General features: G+C 32.1%; 1 protein-coding gene across 1 annotated transcript; it reads right to left on the bottom strand.

The window, feature by feature from the left end:
- Positions 1-6,679: 6,679 nt before the first annotated feature.
- LOC128986367 (peptidoglycan-recognition protein LE-like) lies at positions 6,680-10,831 on the bottom strand. The gene is made up of 5 exons (XM_054406714.1): positions 10,776-10,831; positions 9,063-9,911; positions 8,230-8,446; positions 7,399-7,520; positions 6,680-7,138 (listed from the first exon to the last, which is right to left on the bottom strand). Exons 2-5 carry the CDS (start codon positions 9,886-9,888, stop codon positions 7,005-7,007), a joined length of 1,299 nt encoding a protein of 432 aa, XP_054262689.1. The 5' UTR covers positions 9,889-9,911; positions 10,776-10,831; the 3' UTR covers positions 6,680-7,004.
- Positions 10,832-20,814: the final 9,983 nt, after the last annotated feature.

Here is a 20,814-nt window from a genome sequence, read left to right as displayed (position 1 = left end):
CACAAATTACTTGGCATTTTCTCTTCATCTGTTTATCTTTAAGACAATGTGCTCCAAATGTCAGCATTTGGTATTTGCGAGTCGTTACTCGGGTTATAGGCGCCGGTGATTGCTAAAGGATAGAAGGAAAGGGGAAGTGTTTAATCAATTAATTAGCTTTTATATTTTAATTAGATTGTTAAACACATTTTTTTACTATCTAATAATAAGTTAGCGGCAATGTCATGATTGTTTTATGAACTTCAAAAATTATTAAGATAAATTAAATATTTTATATTGAAGGCATGAAGATTTGTCAAGTACAATAAAAAATCTAATTCTAGCAGATTAACTAAAGCAAATTTATTGATACGTGGAAAATTCATGAGCACAATCAGTTCAATGGTTCGAGCCTGGCAATAACACAAAAACTACTCATAGAAATACTTCATACATTTCTAAATTGGTTAAACAAACTAACAGGTATGAATATAGTGAAATATATTTTTTTAACACTTCTGTTTACAATTCTTTATATAATTAATTGTATTCGATTCTTTCCAAAAAATGTATACAAGTAATAATTAATAGTAAACGATATTAACGTTGAAACCTTAAGAACTATTTATTTTTTTACGTGGCTTCTTTTTGTAAAAAAATTTAAATTTATAACTTAATTTTGAAAAAAAAGAAACTGTGTGTAAAAGTCTAAGTAGGCCTATGATGTCCGAACGTAAATAATTATCACAGACAGAATTACCCTCCATCTGCAAATACTGGAACGGGTTTGGTTAAAAGACTATTCAAAGCAAAATTTGTTACGTCAGCCTAGAATTGTCAAAGCTTTATTTAACTTTGAAAATTATAACTAGGAAACATAACGAGAATTTAATTACCAATACCTCCTCAGCATTATGCAACTGAATATAATGAATATCATATATAATGAATAAGTCATGAATATCATGTTGTAGAATCCGGGATAAAACGTTAATCCAAGACCAAATAAAATCCAGACCAAATAAAATACAAAGATAAATATAACTTTTACTAACAAGATTTGAGTTGAATCTTCAGTATCCAATGGCTGAACTAAAGTGTGTAAATGCAACATGCTCAAAACTCTAAACACGCTCAATGTGAAAACCCCTACATATCTTTTACGTTACGGCTAGCTTTAAACATTCAGCGAGCAGATAGAATGTGGATGAAATATTGGAAGTGTGCTATCGACAAGTTTGTGAGAAATGCAGCAATACGTTGCAATAAACCTGTGGAGAAGATGTCTTAATACGATCGTGGCTAGAATGTTCCACAAAATATACAATGATTTAGAGCATGACATTAATAATGATTTGAAACGAAAGTTAAATTAAAATTTAATTCCTTGTAAACCAAGTATATTACAGTCCACTTAACACAAAGACAGACGCCAAGTGACATTATTTAGGTCACTAACACGTTGACATCAATTTCATTGATGCGCACTGATTTAAGTAATTAAAATATGTATTTGTTTAATAATTGAGATATATCAATAACAATCACACCTAAGTAAAAGGTGGGCAAGTAGAGTTTTAAGAACTTTTTTTATAATTTGTTTTGAGGATGTAAAATCAGCGTGATTCCTCTTCAGTTAATAAAATTACTAGAAATAAGCGTTACTTCTGTTTATAGCTAGGTGGTATCACAATGTACCAAGAAAGGCGATTGGTTTGAGAAGTGATGGGGTTTTACTGAGCACGTTTTAACATAAAAATGCCACGACCCTACAACATATGTGAAACTTTACACATTAAACTAAATTAGAACACGAACCATGTACCAACATTATATTTACGATTAAAAAAAGCATAGGATTTAAATTTACTAAGGATTTTACATGCATTTAAGATTGATCTCATATACACACATTATATGTACCGATCTGCTTTTTACGTACGCTTTGTATCGTAGTTTTATCTATTTTACAAACCAGATATCCCATAACATTTTAAGACGTGCATAACAAATAAACCTTTAATAATAGTGCCTTTTTAACATTTATAAAGACTGCTATACAACGAAAAAGTTATAAAATTAAATTTGAACACAGGCGTTCAATGAAAGTCCGTTTTATAAAAAGTTAATAAAGCGAGGTGAGTCATGTGTCATGTGTCACAGCTCCACCTGTTGTCAGTCGTATGACACAATGTCACACAGATTCATTAAACTGTCAGCGGCCATGCACTGTGGCGGAGATGTGGAATAAAATCTGCAATTAACTCGGTTTGTGCGCAAAATATTATATTGTGTTTTGTTTACGATGTTTTAAACGTATTAAGAGTTTCATTTATTGGATTAATAGCATTTTTTGCTTCTATCGCAAACTGTAGGTACACTGTAAGCTATGTGTGTATATGTGTGTATTTGGAGATGGTTACAGTGAATTGTCTAGATTATCAAGGTGCTATGTAAAATCAATAAATAAATAAACAGCATTTATTTATCCAACGGTAACAGCAACATCATATATGCAGTGATATTCCATTAAAAACTGTGCATACTTCTCATGGAAAATCTTTATTGGCGATCACAGTATTAAATTTCCGATTTTAAATCAATAAAGTAAATAAGTTGATAAGTCAGTGCATTGGCTAAGTCAATGGACATAATACATAAATACAATTTCTCTTCTCCTATTTGTAACCTTGAGGTGAACCTCAATGTAAAAATGCAGTCCCCATAATATTGTTCTTGGTCTATCCCAATATTGGTTACGGCAATAAGAAATCTCTGAAAACTAAAATTTTCTAAACTTCTCTATCACCCGTTCAAATGAAACGCTTTTTATAGAAAAACCCCGTTAAAAATGTAATAGCTTAATCATTAATTCAAATTATATTTGGACCATTCCCTTACATTGATAAAACATTGATTAACAATGCATCTGGCGTAGAAAAACCCAAAGACACACAACAGTGAACTGTCAGTTTAAATACACAATTTAACCTTATAGAGAACTTCAATTTGCAACGTTCCACAAACTTCGTTATTAAACTAAGATTTTTCCGTTTACCGCAAGTAAATTTACAATTGATTCGAGTTATTTTTCGGTATTAAATAAAACTAAACACATATTACTGAGGTGTATCGTCGTGACTTGAACATAAACAACTAGAACAAAGCAGCAGAAGACAGCGTGCCGATGAAATATTGGATGTGTGGTATCGACAGAAGGGCGAGAACACCCGTATGACGTCAGCTGTCTTATGTTCATGCTGCGATAAATACTTCAGATCCGGCTAACCTTGAAAATAATATTTTAAACGTCATCCAAACGTAAGAGTAAAATCTTTAAGTTACGACAAGCTATAGTTTTTTCCTTTTTTTGTCCTAGGATGCTAGTCACGAGTTTGGAAACGTTTTTCCCATTACTTCAGGCGAGACCTAGGGGTTGCGGAATCATCACTTGGATAAAATCCATTTATGACTTTGTGGGATTTGAACCTGGGACCTCAGGGACCTAAGTCTCGCGCTCTAACCACTAGAACAGGTCGCTCCCCCGTGACGATGAGCTATAGTAGTTTGCACATGTTTTACTGTAGGATGAAGCATTTTATAAATTATCGCAATATATCATCAACAATATTCTTTGGTGTGAAGTACCGTGACATTTATTAATATATTAACACGATGAATACAGTTGGATATACGCTTTATTATCATTGTTATAGTTATAATTTTGTGATGGGGGTGGGAACGCCACCTAGGCGCGTATTAACAAATAATATGAGCGTAGAACGGAGTGGGATGATCTGTGTGGCTTTGTAACTAATAAGGAGACGAAAAACAATAATTATATGATAACTTTCTTATGAACTGGGACTATTTTCTTCGAGTAAGCTTGCAAAAGAACTGTAAAATCTGAAAAATGTACATTTAGTAACCTCGACCCAAGCTTTACCTTTTTCCCCCTAGAGAGAAAAAAAAACTTCTTTAGACCTGCAACTCATGTATTGAAATGACTAATTAATTGTAGTTAGAATGTAAACAATAGTATATTTCGTACCTAGGGCCGAAAATGAGGTTTTGCCGGCTCGAGATAGTTTTTAAGTTCGAGAGCCGCAAAACCATTTCGGTCCGTGGTACGAACGCTATTTTTCACCACACTATACCCTATTACCACTATTCACCACAATAATAATGCACACTGATAGTCAACACAACTACAACTTTAAGGTTATGTGAAGAAATAATTTGAGGAATCAGCAAAAATAAAAATATATAGTTGCTAGGCAACGGTGACAATAACACAATTCTATTGAAATGCTATGGATTTTGATTATGTATTTAAAATGCATTCATGTTTTAAGTAAGTAAGCGGACAGCTGATTTTGCGGCCCCGGCCTGTAAAAACCTGCTCGGTCCCCAAATTATGGAAAGCTGGCATCGCCAGCAAAACCTAACTTTCGGCCACCAATTAACGTATGTAATACAGCCAAAAACATGATAGTGTGGTGAAAAAATATTTTCTTCCACGTTCAACTAACCTACTTTGCCAAAATAAAGTTTCTTTACTATTACTATTAATAAAATCATAATAAATAAAAAAATAAATTTATGGATCCAGCAAATAGCTTTGTGAGGTATATAACAAGTCAATATTAGGATGCTTAAATGTTGGCAGATCACTCTAAGTGGACACTGTTAAGTCACATCTCTGTCAACAATAGAAAACGTTACACCGTAAGAAATCGCAAATATTTTCCATCCTTGGGGAAACAAGAGAAGGGAAACAAAACTTAATCGTATATTTCCAATATAGATTTCAAATCAAGCGGGCGACACCAGATATGAGCGTGTCTCTTGACTTGTATCCGATATTGAAAATACACGAGGAGATATAAATCCCTGGATATAAGGTGGCTGGTGAGAGACTTTCGCATTTCGCATATTTATATTTTTGTTGTTTTCGTTGCACATATGTACTTGAGTGAAATAATAGTTCCTAGGATGAATGAAGGAATGGAGGGAATGAAATATCAAAAACAGTGAAATATTGGCAAAAAGGAAAATTAATCTGCAGTAAATCGTTGCAAAATGAATCATCGATTATTTTATTAAATTCATAAATGTTAATTGAATAGTATTTTACTTATTAACATTCAAAATGTACATATTTGGCCTTAATAATTATGCATGAAGTACGAACATATTATGATACTAATTATACGTATTGAATGTTGTAATCATATTTTTATCTGCTAATTCCCATAATAGTGCTAATTAGGGTGATAAATATAGAAGATAAGTGACTAAACTATTTTCGTTAATTGTATCTAGTTTATGCATTGTTCGCCAATTTGCACTTTAATAGTGTTAGTATTTGAACTCATACCGCAGTTCAATTTGTATGATAACCTATAGCAAGAAATATTTGAAACGCCTAATAATTAGTTGATTTAAAGCTGATCACACCACGTTTGCTTACTCACATTCTGATCTAAATTTCTATGTTGGTTAACTCATTATTACCAATGACTACAAAAGGATCTGTATTAATTGTTATTGCCAACTACCAAGTTGTACTACATTGAATATTCGATTAACGAAGAGGTTAATTTTAAATACATACAGAGTGCATTAAGATTTTATTAAGAAATATATCACACCCTTATAACTGTGGCCATAGAAAAGGAAATATTGTGAATTCTATTATCATTAGAATATAAAATAGTGTATATGTAACATTCGTTAATTATATTATTAAATGTATAATGCAATTTTGTCTGAGTAAGAAGTTAGGAATGAATACTACTTGTTTAAGTACTAAATGTCTTGAAAGAAGTTTTTTAGTTGTAAGTGTGGAACTAATAAGTGAGTTTTACAATAGCATTTTTATTTTCAGCAAACCAAACATGCACGTTTATTTATCTTATGTTCGTATACGCCAAAAACAATGTATTTAGACCAGAGTTTAACTTATGAATGCAGGCTGTATTTTTACCTAACAGAGTTGTATTTTAGATTTTAATTTCATCACGTGAGGTACAGGAACAGACACTAAGCAATCTTTTCTTGGTTATTATTGAAAAGTCAACAACAATAAGGGGAATCAGCTGCCTGATTGTTGCTATTTGACAGCTGGCAGGCTTGCTGGTAGCTGTCCTCCACACGTACTTCACCTCGGTTTTTGTTGTTAAAACAACATAAGCTCCCCCGGCTAAATAAAACCCTCTTGGAACAACACACGTCTACCAGTCACCTCTTACGCCAAACGATGACGAAGTATGTCTTCTCTATTCCAGGATACAATGCAATTCAATTTTATACAAGTGTAAATATAAGATTCTATATAAGAAAGTCATCAACCTGGTAGCGGGTATTGCATTACTTCATTCACACTTTTCTAAATATGTATTTACCTAAACAATTTTCTTATGATTAAAACACAAAATCTGTTTAAGGCATTTGTTCTTAAGTAAGAGTTTGAATTACTCAATAAATAAAACAACTATACTTTACAATGCAGCTAGTGGTGAAATTATGTACTTAAGTTATATAATACAATTATGTCGATATAAAAAATATAAGCTTTTAGTGATTCTTGGAGGTGTTTTTTATTTTATTTATATTTTAACATTCTTGTTCATAGACTTTCTTACCATTGTCTTTTCAACTTGTTTATGTAGTCCCATTACTTATTAAATTAAGAATCATATAAAAGACAAAAGGAAAACTGAAAACAAGTATCAGCGTATTTTAATTTACAGTGACTAAAATATTTATCTGAATTTTCATGAAACGATTCTGTTTACTGGGGAAAGCACTACTTACTGTATGTCCCAGTTACGATAAAAACATGATACAAAGTCTTCTTTTAAGAAGGTTCAATCTCAAAGAATGCATAATGTAGAATGTTTGGCTTATTACCAAAACAGAAATGAAGGTAGAAACGAGCTCAAATTATATACATAAATAAAACAACCCTATGAACAATAAATATTTTTTCTTATTAGTTAATGTAAACTGGTAGATAGACCCTACTCGGTTGGGTTTTGGACTCTATATTCTCCAGCGTGTTTTGTGTCGTTTGATAGAAGTCGGATTGCGTTTCCCCAAACTATCAGTTCCTGCACTGGTCCCAACATGTCAGGAGGGATCTTTTCAATGTCTCCTGAAAACGTATTGGTTATTATGTGAGTGGCCTGCTAATAAACAATGGTTTCATCGCTATAACTAATTCTAGCCGTGATAAACACGTTACAAACAGCAAGCAACAGATTAGGAATTCACTTATTCTCTAAATCGATTACATAGGGTACTAAGTTTTATAATGTTAGTAAACTATCAAAATTTGACGGAAAAACGCCAGAATATAAAGTGTGATGTGTTCCAGCTGAACTGGTCTAAAGAAACTTTGTATTTTTATCTCACCTTGAAAGTTTCCGATGAAAGCGATGTTGTAGTTTTTGCCTTGCTGTTTTTCTGGTTTGATACCACTTTCAAACGCCCACCCACGTCCTTCGTACAGATTTCCATCGCCGCCCACCAAGAAGCTGTAATTATTTCGGTATGAAATGTGTCACAAAAAAGCTTGGAAATGCACATTTTTCCTGGTATGAAAGTTTTACTGCTGACAACTCCTATGAAAATTAATTTTTAAGTGGAGAAAATATAATTCAAGGAATTTTACACATTATTACAAAATATACCTAAGGTTAATATTTGTTTATAATATTAACGATTATAGTATCAAACATAAGCTACTAAGGTATTTAAAAAAAAGTCATCCGTATTGTATGTGATGTTGACGACAAAATAGGAAGAATGTGTGACAAAATTATCTCGTACTAATTTAGTAGCATCCAAAAAGAAGAAAATATTTACCTAACATGAGTGGATTTTTTTATCGTACTTTCGTATGGTTTTCCTTTAAAAATCGTTACTACATCTCGACTTTCCCTAACCAATCTTAATCAAATCTAATAAGAGAATGGTGTTTGTTTTACCAGGCTCTAGTCAAGGATTTTCTAGCCTGAAGCTCCTCTGAAATAAGCTATATTTTTTTCAAATTGCTTTTTTATAATGGATACATGTCTTAATTATTTGTGAGCTAGCAAAAATCCTCATCGCAGATTTTATTTAAGTGTATGTGATAATAGGGGATAATAATATCTTTATTAATAATTATTTTTGAAAAGGTTGAATATTAAAATCATACTTCAAATATTCTAAATTGTATTAATGATCAAGAGCACAACTTACTTATACTGAATGTCTGCGAGGCCTTTGCCCATGTGGCGGGCTTGTATTTCCCTCACAGTCCTCCGACACTCGTCTTCGTTGAAACAGGGCGAAGTCCCAGTGTTGAGGGTGAATACTATGGTGTCTGCCGGGGGCTCCATGGGGTTCACTTTTCCCATAGGAGGCAGAGCCCCCCATGAAGCACGCTCCATGATGATTGGTCTCAGCTTCAACAGTTCTCATAACCACACATCAAAAACAGATTCTCAATCGTGCATTGTTGAGCAGTTACAATAATTAATACAAGACACAAAATGTGTTGCTAGCTTGGAACATTTTTATCAATAGAGATAAACTCGTATTTGTGTTATACCTTGCTGAAATTTTGAACTGTCTGCATTTTTAGTTCTTTGTCAGTTTACTAAAGAACGGAAAATAATTTGTAGTTAAAGCTAAACAATATAATAGCAGATATAGGTAATTGTGTTGCCAAGTGTACTTTTATGTAAGTTTTGATGGTGGTAGCTAAAAACAAACTTTTATTTAAATATGTTCAAACTTTACAAGCATAATTGTAAAATTTTAAAATTCACTTCCCTATACTTGTGTACTTGTGTTGTGTTCATGTAAAGCTATTTATGGATGAGTGTTTGCCACTGCGTTTTGTTTTGAGTTCAAATGTTGGTTAAACACCTTTGAGTGGTTTAAAATCGTTACAACTGTTGACTAAACCATTGCAATGGAAAAGCACTTTTGTCGCAAAAAGTATCTCATATGTCGATCAAAAACTAAAATAGTAAAACTATTAACAAATATTTCCCTACCAATCCTATTAAAACACTATATCAGCTCACCTTTTTTCACTTCCTCTTCCTTCGCACCTGGTTCCAAATTTTCCTTTACGCTTTCCACAGCATCTCTTTTGAACCCTTGCTTTCCATCTGACACATCCATGTCTTGTATGGGTTTCCTTGGGTCATTAAATCGTCTAGTTCTGTCTCCAGTAGACTCCTGATACCCTGTTTCAGTTTTATCCTCCTTAGAGAACTTTGGCTTAAATAGCCATTTCTCTTGTCCTGGCTTTTCCTCCGAGCTCTTCGGAGGGTAGTAGATATTTGGGTTTATTTTGGGTTCTTTCACATTGTAATTCGTTTGAGTGTCATTCTTATAATTTCCATATGACCAATCGAGTTTGTCTTCTTGTAGACTGTTATCTTTCTTTCCTAAATGGTCGCTTTTAGAGTCTTGTTTGTGTTCTCTGTAATCACTTTTTGTTTGCATCGTCGAGGTTTTAGCATTTCTCATTGATTTACTGAATTCTTCTGTTTTGTCAAAACCTCGCAATTTTTCATCAAACCCTGTCCATGCTGGTCTCTCCTGCCCAGGCTTACGTTTTCCCATGTCTTCTTCATACAGTTTAAAGTCCCTCGTTTCCTCGGCTGTTAGTGGTCTCTGGTAGATTTTGTAAGGTGGACTCCTCTCGTAATCTTTCATTTTTTCACCCGCAGGATCTTCTTCATCTTCCTTGAAACCCTTGAATCGGTTTGAATTGTTCAAATCATCTGGATCTATTCTTCCTGTGTGATTTTTGTCAACTTGAAACCTGCCCGTGGTTTCTTGTAAAGCATCATTTATACACTGGTCTAGAAACTCGTTTAGTTCGTCGTATTTTTTATCCATTTTTAGTAATTGATGCTCATGTGCTGAAAAAATATACATATAAGCTTTAGGCTTAGTTATCATAATTTATGAATTTTGTATATTAATACATTTAACGCTGAATTGACTTATAGTTTTATTACCAAACCGAAAAGCTGAACTAGCTTACGGAAGTTTGAAACACCACAGCAACCACATCTGACCTTAAAAATTGAATTTTCAATAGATTTTTTTTCGTCACCATACAAAAGATTTTTTGAAAAGAATAATTGGTCAAGTCACAAATTGAACCAAATAACCTATGTTGAATGATTATGTTTACTATCAATAAAATAGCCATGGAAGATTAATAACAACTAGTTTTAACAATTATCATTTGTACGTTCATATTTTATTAACTACACTCTGACAGAAATTAATTTTCTACTAAACAGAAAACACAATATGCATTAAAAAGTTAAACTATTCCTCCAAACAGTTTGAGGAGTACTAGTTTAATAGATGGAATTTATATTATTTAATTCAACACTATTTAATTAAATGTGTAACTAAATTTAAATGTTCATAAATGCCAATATATAATAAATTGTTAAATTCACAAGCACTTTCGAAAAATTTGATTTCCATCGTCAGGCTGTGTTTAAACTAGTACAAAATGTAAATACTTTTTGTACCAGTTTCTTTTTGTACTGTGTTTCAACGTGTAAAAAAATAAATACTTTGTACTAGTTTAAACACAGCCTGACGATGGACACTCAGTTTCCGAAAGTGCTTGTGAAATAAACAATTTATCATATATTGACAATTTTGAACATTTAAATTTAGTTATACATTTCATTAGTAATTTCCAATATCTCTAATATAAGTTATTAACACTATTTGGTGAAAATATATTCACGTTTACATACCTTAGCGTGTGTTTCTTAGTTCAACGTTGATTTCTACTATACAACAGTTAAAAATAACACGATAACATAATAACTGACTTCATAATCAAATAGTTTGGCTGTGATCAATACACTTTAATCAGACAATTTACAATCATTATCTGTGTTTCCTCTGATATAAATTGTTCTACAAATACAACAAATAGCGACCCAAATATGTAAAATATTTTATTTCTGTTTTGTTAAAAGTCTTACATAAACATTAATGATATTTGGTTTTAATTTATTCCTAATTAAAATTAATATACTTACAAGAGTTCTATTTCTTGGAGGTTTCACGTATTTCCGCAGTGTGATAAGTACTGGAAATTAGACGAGAAAACACTTTTAATCAATTAGTAGTGTTATGATTTGCAGATAACGAATCAAAAAATAAACATAATATATAAGCATTCATTAACTAGTAAAAAACATTAAAGGGATTGAAAGAAACTAGAAGCTTGAAGACAATCTTAATAAGTCCCTTTGTGGATCATCAAAGATTACATTAAATAAGAAGACAGAAGGATTAAACCCTTATTAACACTGGATTACATTTCTTATTCAAATCCATTTTGCCTTCTTCATAGGATTATAAGCCTTATAGGAAACTTATAATCTTTAAGACTTTGTTGGATAAAAGAAAGCCATTAATTATAAACTTTACTGAATAATACAGTACTTGAGTAAAATAAATAGGCTTTGTAAAAATGTTTTCACATATTTATGGCAATTAACCCAACTAACATATTTAAGCAAACAGGAATAAATTGACTCAGTGTTGCAAGTTGTTTAACATACATCATTCGTAACAGACAAGCATAATTATAACAATGATTTTAATTGTATAATAATTTTACTACATGTAAGCTACTAGAAACGGCATTACATAAAAGTTGCCCATTTAAAAATATGTGAACTTCCAAGTACTAAATTAGTTAAAATTAAAACATGATTTTATTACTGTAAAATAAACATTCCGATTGTGTAGAAAAAGGTCGGGAGAACCTTTTACAGTTATAAAACAATTATTTAAGATTACTATAAACTATATGGAATGTTATCATAATTCGATGATTGACATTTATGGTATAAATGTATATTTTCATTGCCCTCAAAATACCGTAAGAGATAAGAATGAAGGAATGGAGATCTTCTCGTATGAGAGGGTATGCATGTCATATCACACGCTGTTTAACACCTTCGCTCTCATCTTACGAGTTAATTGAATTCCTTGCATGAGTATTTAAACCTATTTCCATATAATTTCTACATTTCTAATTACCTCTCTGCTGATATAATGGAATACTGTTTTTTTACAAATTTATGTAAATGTATCACCTAAACAATATTTCATATATACAAAATTTTTAATATCGCAATCAATTGAATATTGGTCTATATGTACACGTTAAAATACATAGTCAATATTAATTTAAAGAATTAAATAACTGATAACTAGTATCAATTTAATACTTTTTATATGATGAGTCCGTGCTATAAAACAAATTTTTAATTTTATTTAAATTTTAAATCTATATTTTTTTGCCTGTACGTTTGTCAAACTACACATTTTACAATTCATTTTGAATTTGCGAACACTGATTACATAACTGCCATTTACAGCTTTAATGGCTTACAAGATTTAAAAAAGAGTTATACATTTGAAAATTTTAACATTCCCTTTCAAAGAATCCATTCAAGAAGAGCTCTGTAGAATAAAATACCTGTAACTGGAGAATGAATTTTGTAAAAGATGGTTAACAGACTAGAAAATAGTTTACTTTAAGAAAAATGATAATGTAATTTCCGTAATACCTACATACTATGTTTTCATAATCAAATCGTTTCCTTCACAATTATTTAAATGTTCAAGGGTAAGCAATGTTATATTAGTGCTTTGATGTACGCTACTAGCCAATTATATCCTACATAAACTTGTATTACAAGAATAATGAGTAACAATCTGCACATTGGTGTCCTTGCCACTGGCTAGTATGAACATTGAGCATTGAATACTTGTAATATGTGTAATATAAAGTTCAGTTATGTGGGTTGTGCATATCAATACTCTGTCCTACCTCGAGGTCTCTAAAAAGTAAAGACGTTTTCGACTTAATAAACACTACAATTTAATTACTGAGAAAATTATTAAAGAAAGCTTAAAATATTGTTTACATTTTCTAAATATTAACATTTACACTTTAAAGAAGATTATATGACTCTCAGGATAAATGGTATATAATAGCAAACTAACTTTACCAGGAGTTGAAAGTTAACTAATCAATATATTTAACTGTTGTGTATTAAAAACACGAACTTTCACACTACTAGTAGTTTACCGTATTAAATATCTTTAATTTGCAAACAATCTCTCAGTGATCAGTGAATTTATTCATCAATAAAGATTATATCAAATAACGTTGTGGGACTTAATGTTGTGTAAATGTAATTATTAGTCATTAAATAATTTAATAATAAGACCTGAAAAGTCAGCCCTTGCTAGCCACATTATAAATACAGGACATATTTTCAATTTGGGAAACCTGAAACTTTTAAAACAAATTATAAAATCTCAACATCTTAATGCGTAGGAATCATATTTTATAGAAAAAACAGACCAAAATTATTTGTTAAAAAATGAAGACGACCCAATTATAAACTCGGAATTACTGAAAATAATTACATCAAGAACAACACTGTAATATATCTCTAATTCATAAGATTTTTTAAATATTAATTTTTATATATTTTTTCAATATCCTTTACAACATCTGTTTTAGCTTTGTTTACAATTAATTTATTATTTAGTAAATATTTACTTTTTGTACTAGTGTACTAATGCCTGAAGATGGAAACATAGTTTCTGAAAGCGCTATTATATATGTGAATAAAATAAAGTTATACTGTATATTTCCCTTGTTGAACTTGTAAATTTAATTAATTATTTCATTATTAAATTATTTGTTGTATTTGTACTTATGTTTTGACATTTGCAGAATATCCTGTGTAGTTACTGGCATCTTGCTATATTTAGTTTTAGATTTACGCACCGATCTTGGTACGTACATATATTTAATATTACAACGGAAAAACATTTATCTAATGTTACTTAACAAATCAAAACCGCTCCTTAAATTATACTGTTTTTATCAACTTCTAATAATTTAAATAAAGCGGAAATAAACCCCAAGAAGTGTTACACATTTCCCACTCCCATAATTAAGACATTGAATTTGAAATAGGACCTTAAACACGACTTTCACGTCGTGTTTGCGTAGGCTTCGACATCGGAGTGGTTTTTACATTTCAGTCCGCTCAGGACGATTGAGACGTCTTGTGTATGGGTGGACAGGGGTTGTAGTTGTAAGATGAACCTCGGTAAAATCAGGAGACAACCGTAACTGTCAGGCTTGCTGTCCTGCGACAGTCCTGAATGTCCTGCGGGTGGGTGGGAGGTGGAGTGGGTTCAGGGACGGCCGAAGGTGAAACGGTTCCTCCAGAGCTAAGTTTGTAGTTTAATATTTATTTTGAGTTTTGTAGTTAATAAGGAGAGAATTCGGAACATTTAGGTCGGTAAACTGTAAATTATTAATAATTAGCAAGTAACATGGCTTTATATTAACAACATACTCCTAGGTTGTTTCCTACCAGTTATATAGATGTATAGTGAGAATGGGGTTTTTCATCCCATAACTTTGAATGCGTCAATCCTCGCCTATATAACTATGAATGGTGAAAGCTTAAAATAATTACTCAGAACTGTCCTAAAGTCCAAGAGTTCAATATTTCTAAGACAATTCAGTTAAACATCTCAATAGTATTTCGTTGAAGGTTTAGTTAATAATCTAATGGGTAATTTATAACTTCATTTACACTTCAAGAAAATCTGCAATACTGGCAGTCAAAAGGGGATGTTCCTACTCCGCAAGTTTTTGACTGATGATTCTTATAAGAATTTTAGCTTTAAGATTATTTGGAATTTAGTTTGTTTGGTTTTTAGGTTAAGTAACAATGATAGTTCAAAACAACATATAACGACTGGATAGAGAGATAAAGTATGAATAAAAATATTAGGGACCACAACATTAAAATTTTATCTACCCTACCTACACCTAATTTAAGGGAAGCGAGATAGTCTAGTAACAGAGTGCGGGACTTAAGTGCCTAATGTCTCGGGTTTAAATACCAAATCACCAATGAACTTAATCTAAGTGACAATGCGAACACCCCCTAAGCCTAGCCTGGAATAATGTGAAAACTCATATCAAAAAAATCCTACACCTAAATCAATATCTTTTGATGTTATTGATAATTGACCACAATCAACATATAGAAAGACGTATTTTTGTGCTTTCAGGTAAAAGAATATCACTGAAATGAGTCCATCTTGACCTTTTTCTCTCGATAAGAGATACATTTACAGAAACACAGCAGTAAACCTTGCGAGACGTTGTATCAGTGTTGGACCAGACGTACGGCAGTGTCAGTCCCAGCTTACGAGACAGCCCTCGATATAGTATTGTGAACATATCATCAACATCGGCGAGATATAACCAGATGTGAGGACGGCGATATAGATGTAATCTGGTGCAAATGTGGCCTCAGGCCGTAAATACTGAGGCTGATGGTGACGTGGGCTGATAAAAGAGACCGAGGCGGAGCCAACCTCGCGACAGTGTGATTGTGTTAATAAAACATCACGTTACGTGTGTCTATGTAGGTAAACCAAACGTTAGGTGTGATTGTGGTGGTAAGTGTACTCTTTAGGTTATATCGAGTGTAAATGGTTTGAGAGGTACTGGGTAACTACTGAGGGGCACTGAGTAATTACTACCCTAATAAGTACTGAGTAATTACTGATTAATTATTGTGAAAACATGAAACTTTTATAACCCCTTAAAAGCTTTGGTACATATTTTTCTATTTTTTCATTACGCATTTAAAAAATAATATAAGTATTGAATTACGTATTTGAATACTAAAAACGTATTTATTTAGATATCTTAAAAAGTTTAAATCACAAATGTTAATTATTTACATAAAAGCCTCCTTAAAACCAAACTTTTTCTTGGGGGTTATCGAGGATATTTGTACACATCACCAAACCTTTAATTCAAGGTGTTTCTACATATGCAACTATTAGGTATTATTGAAAATATATTCAGAATTACTGCCGACTCATCTTTCAATGAGCGTAAATCCCAGATGGGCAATCACTCCCCTTTGGACTTGAAAGGTTTCCGTCTTAGACACCTGAGCTCGTCTTTGCTGCGTCGCGTCTTTCCGGTCACTACTCTCCTTGGCTTCACTCAGGATTGGATTCTGATTCAGACATTATGTATGCACCTGTCTATCATGCGACGCACTATAGTCTCCTCTAATTTTCAAATTTTCAAATCAACCAAAATCAACATTTGACTTATATAGAATCAAATGGAATCTGAATGAATCATTTCGGTTAATGTCGATTAATCAAAATATCGTCTTTTACCGACTTTCACAAAAAATAAATAAATATACATAAATAAAAACTGTAAAGACGGCATAAACTGCAAACTCAATTGGACCTTCCACCATATCTACTTTTACCAGCAAATCAAAATACCCTAAAACACTAAATACAAATAATTAATAAAAGGTCCTTCTCCTGAGTCTAGATTCCGTGCGCTAGGTTCGCTAGATATATTTTGTGTACAATTAATAATTTAAACAACCATATCTTATACTAAAACATAATGTAACGAAGCTATAAAAAAGTTAAAAAAGTGTTAACAATGAAATGCATTGAAACAAAATTTTCTGATGCAACACTAAAACTGAAATTAGGTCTACAACAACTGTTAAAATTTTTAAATCGATTAATCTAATTATTTTGAAGATGTAATGTTTATTTCAAAGACAAAACTAGAGTCTAACTATGTCTTTTTTAAATCAATGTGTCCGAGTAACACGTTTGTGAAATAAAACAATTATTAAAGACCATTTCACAAAAGTTTTTTTTCCAACTGCTATTAAAACTTTATCTAAGCTTATATTTCTTTCTTACAAAATAATTACCCTTAATTACCTTTAAGTACTAAACCATTTAAGCAATTAGCTAATTTAACCATACAAAACAGTATCACACGACCCTTATACAATCACATGTTAACATATCCAAGGGCAAGTATATCGATAGCGTCAGCAGGGGAGGGAGCTGTTAACGTGATACAAATAGGGGTAATCAGCACTTGCGGCACGCTGACGAATAGATGCTCAGCAAATACATCAATCAAGACTAAACAAAGAACGCTCATTAGCTTAAGGGCGGCGGGCGCGTGTTTGTTGTGAAGGGAGGAGAGGGTGTTTTGTCGGGTTACTCTGTGTTGAACGATTACACTGTTTTGGTTTGTTATGTTTCCATATTTTGATTTATAAAAAAAAACATTGTACTATAAGTAATAAATGTAATGGTAAATAACCTTTGCGAAGATAGACAATTCAAAAAGGGCTTTTAAATAACAATAGTAGATAAAGCGTTGTATGTGCTAAGTCACATACGTTGATATATTTTGATTATTCTTAGACCTAGTTGTAGATCTTGTTCATGATAGATTGACCTGCAGATCGTTTAAATTTACTAAAGGTTTAGATTATCTGGACAAAGCTACACAGGGACGTTTTGACAGCGAGCAGGTGATTTAAACTTTAGCTATTTTGTTCGTTGGGTTTTATATATAAATCTGTCAAAAAAAGTATAGGTTCATAAGGAGCATTTTCTGTGAATCGCCCTGAATACATTTTACTTCAAACTTAAAAAATGTTAACTTACGTTGGTAGATAAAACAATAACTACGTAACTGAAGAGTTATCAATTACATAATAATTGGGGGAGACAAATCACTATACCATAGGTTGAAGATTAAATATTTTTAGAAATTTACTTTCAACCTGTAAAGATTGTATAATACAATTTAGATTAATACCATAATTCAATAACAGAGCTGATGTGCCCCTTTTTTATCAAACAATCTCACAATGAAAACGAATAAACCTAATATAATTCACAATACAAGTGGTTATGTAAGTGAAACCCGAATAGCGAGTTGGGGATCATGAATGTAGTTTAAGGAGGATTGTAAGAGAAATGTTACCAAGCGGCAGGTAACGAGATTGTTAACATGTTGGACACGTCCCTAGTCCCGACCAGATGTTACACCTTCACTGATTTAGAACTCCAGCACCACTGCAAGGCCTCCTCGCCATCGTGACAGGGATGGTTATGTGTCATGTAACTGTATAGTTCTCTATATGGATGCACTGTGATTATAATGTGATTCCGTAATTGATTTACAGTGTTGTTTGTATTTTTATAAGACTATTGCAGATATGTTGCATAATTTATGCACGATAATGTTGACAACATTCCGAGTGTCTATCATGAAATGATTCTTTATAAGTTGAACCTAATTATTCATCGTTTTATATATTATCCACTTAAGATAGACGCTCTAAAGGTGCACTATGAAATACAAAAAAAATGTGATTTGAAACTAAGTTTTGAAGCTGTCTTTTATATGTTAGATTAAATTTGTCACCACTGAACATATGTGCGAAATACCATGGTTATTGTATCATTTAGTTAACAAAATTGAACGGAAACACTAACTAGAATAATTATATCTACAATGTCTTTCGATCAGATTAAATTTGTTTGGTTTCTTTACATGATACAATTTATTAAACATCGATAAAAATATCTCAAGACTGCAAAAAACGTGAAACTAAGACATTTAGGCCTATAAAAAATATTAGCTACTAATATTAGTTAAAATGTTTTTAGGTATGTTTAAGAACTACGCAGGATGGTTCTTTATAAAATTTATTTTGAATATTTAAATTAATTTATCCTTAAAATGTTTTTGGCGGTAGGTTACTGTGTTAAAGTCCTCATCCATTTCAAGGGTGACAGTATTTTGGTGGCAGGTAAGTAAGGCGGTAGTTAACATGGGACCCACGTTTTTGCCAGATGCCGCCCTTACACTAATTACTAATTTAACATTACCAAATAGCTACGAATATTACCTGATTTTTACAATGGATGTAATATTTTTTCTCTTGTAAGTAATAGAATTTACACATTTAACTAAAATAAATTTCCTCTATTTATTAATTTATCGCGTATTAAAATGTATATTTATGACATAAATTACAGTACAAGAACTCTAGCTCAGCAAGATAATACAGTAGTTGATAACATTATAAACAATATATTTTTAAAAATTGACATGGTTTAGTTTTGTTGGTCAAATGAAATAAATATGATTCCAGTTGGATTTTGATAGTTCGTCCATACCTAAGTAGAGTAAATTATAGGCCTAGATCAAATACTTTCTAGGGAAGCCCTATTTCAATTTAAATGAACACCTCTAAATACCAGGAACACATTATCTCCTTTACGTACAGGTTGTTTTAAAATGATTGATACATTTGAATCAATATATTGTATATTACATAGCATAGTATGTGGTTTATCATGAATGATTATACCGCATTTACCGTTTAAAGGTTCTCCAAAGCATTTTTTTTTTGTTTATAACATTAAATTAAGCTATGACTAAACTGGAAATATAATTCAACCACAGGTCCTAATACAAATAAAACTAAATTAAAAAGTGTAATTGAAATTAAATTGAACCATAGAACAAAATAACTACAAAAAACTTGAATAAAATTCTGTAACTTTTTACATAGTAAAAGTTTTATGTTTTATTAACTTGCACATGCAAGAAGCCAATCTAGTTTCCTGACAGTAGAGACGTTATATGTAGTAAGAAGATCATGTGGCGTTGTAAGAAGGAAACCCTGCAACATCGAAGCTGATCCTTAATGTGGTCAGATTTATCTGTTCAATCTTTTGCATGTTATCAGTTCGAACAAGATTTAAGATAATTTTACTGTAAAATTTTATTATTAGGAGATCGAACAAATAAATATATCGATTTAATTGATAAAACTTTCTAAATTTTGAACAATCTATGAAAACAGAACATAAAGTGTCTTGACAATAAAGAAAATCGTAACCATATGTTTTCATCACACTGTATTCGAAAATGGCCATATTTCTATTCCAAAAATAGCTCGTCTTTGACTCGCATGTAAAACACTATCTCGCCCCGAAATGGGTCACTTTCGTGACTAGTAGTGAAATATGCTATTAATTTACTGTAATATTTTTGAGCTAATAACTATTCATATACTTAGGTAGAACAATATCAGCTTTTGGTCGTGGTTGTTCGTGTACATAGAATAAAATTACGACCAAATAAGTAATAGAAAAGTATTTTAATAAGAGTTAAATTGTGTGTACATTCCTGTAGAAAAACAAAGATCAGACTAACTTAATGCGTTGCTATGACAACGTCATCAGCTGACGCTACACCAGCCCCCCACGGAGAAAAGGAATCTATACATCATTTTGAAAAGTAACCCGTGGTCGGATTTGTCTTCCAGAACGAGTTGTATAAGAATTCGTAGATGGAGTTTGACAAGATGGTGGTAGTTTTGAGGATTCCTCTGCTTGTCCAGTCGGCACCAAACGTTTCGTGGGCTCAGGAATAGGACTTTCATCTGCAATAATATAGGCTGGCTTGACCCTGTCCAAAGATACCTTAGTTTCTTGGCCTCTTACAATGATGGTAATTGTCTTTTCGTCACGGCATATGACCTTGTAAGGACCAGAATATGGAGCCTGTAAAGATTTTCTTAAGCTGTCTTGTCAAAGTCACAAGTATTGAGGTTCTTGAACACAAACGACCCTGGTTTAATGTGGCGTGATGCGGGTGTAGGTCTTAGTCGATTCATATGCTTACGCAGCCCTGATACCAATTCTTGTGGCTCGTTGCTCTCGTGGGAAGGTATTACGAAAAACTCTCCCGGAAGACGCAGTGGTTCTCCGTACACCAGTTCAGCTGATGAAGCAGTGATGTCCTCCTTGAAGGCAGATCTTATTCCGAGAAGGACAAACGGCAGTACTTCG

Source organism: Macrosteles quadrilineatus, unplaced genomic scaffold (genome assembly GCF_028750875.1).
Source record: "Macrosteles quadrilineatus isolate MER2022 unplaced genomic scaffold, UCM_ALF_1.0 Scaffold_2__2_contigs__length_208266976, whole genome shotgun sequence".
In the NCBI taxonomy this organism is placed as follows: Eukaryota; Metazoa; Arthropoda; class Insecta; order Hemiptera; family Cicadellidae; genus Macrosteles; species Macrosteles quadrilineatus.
The sequence above is the reverse complement of the archived record's forward strand: the minus strand, read 5'-3'. Positions and strand labels throughout refer to the sequence as shown.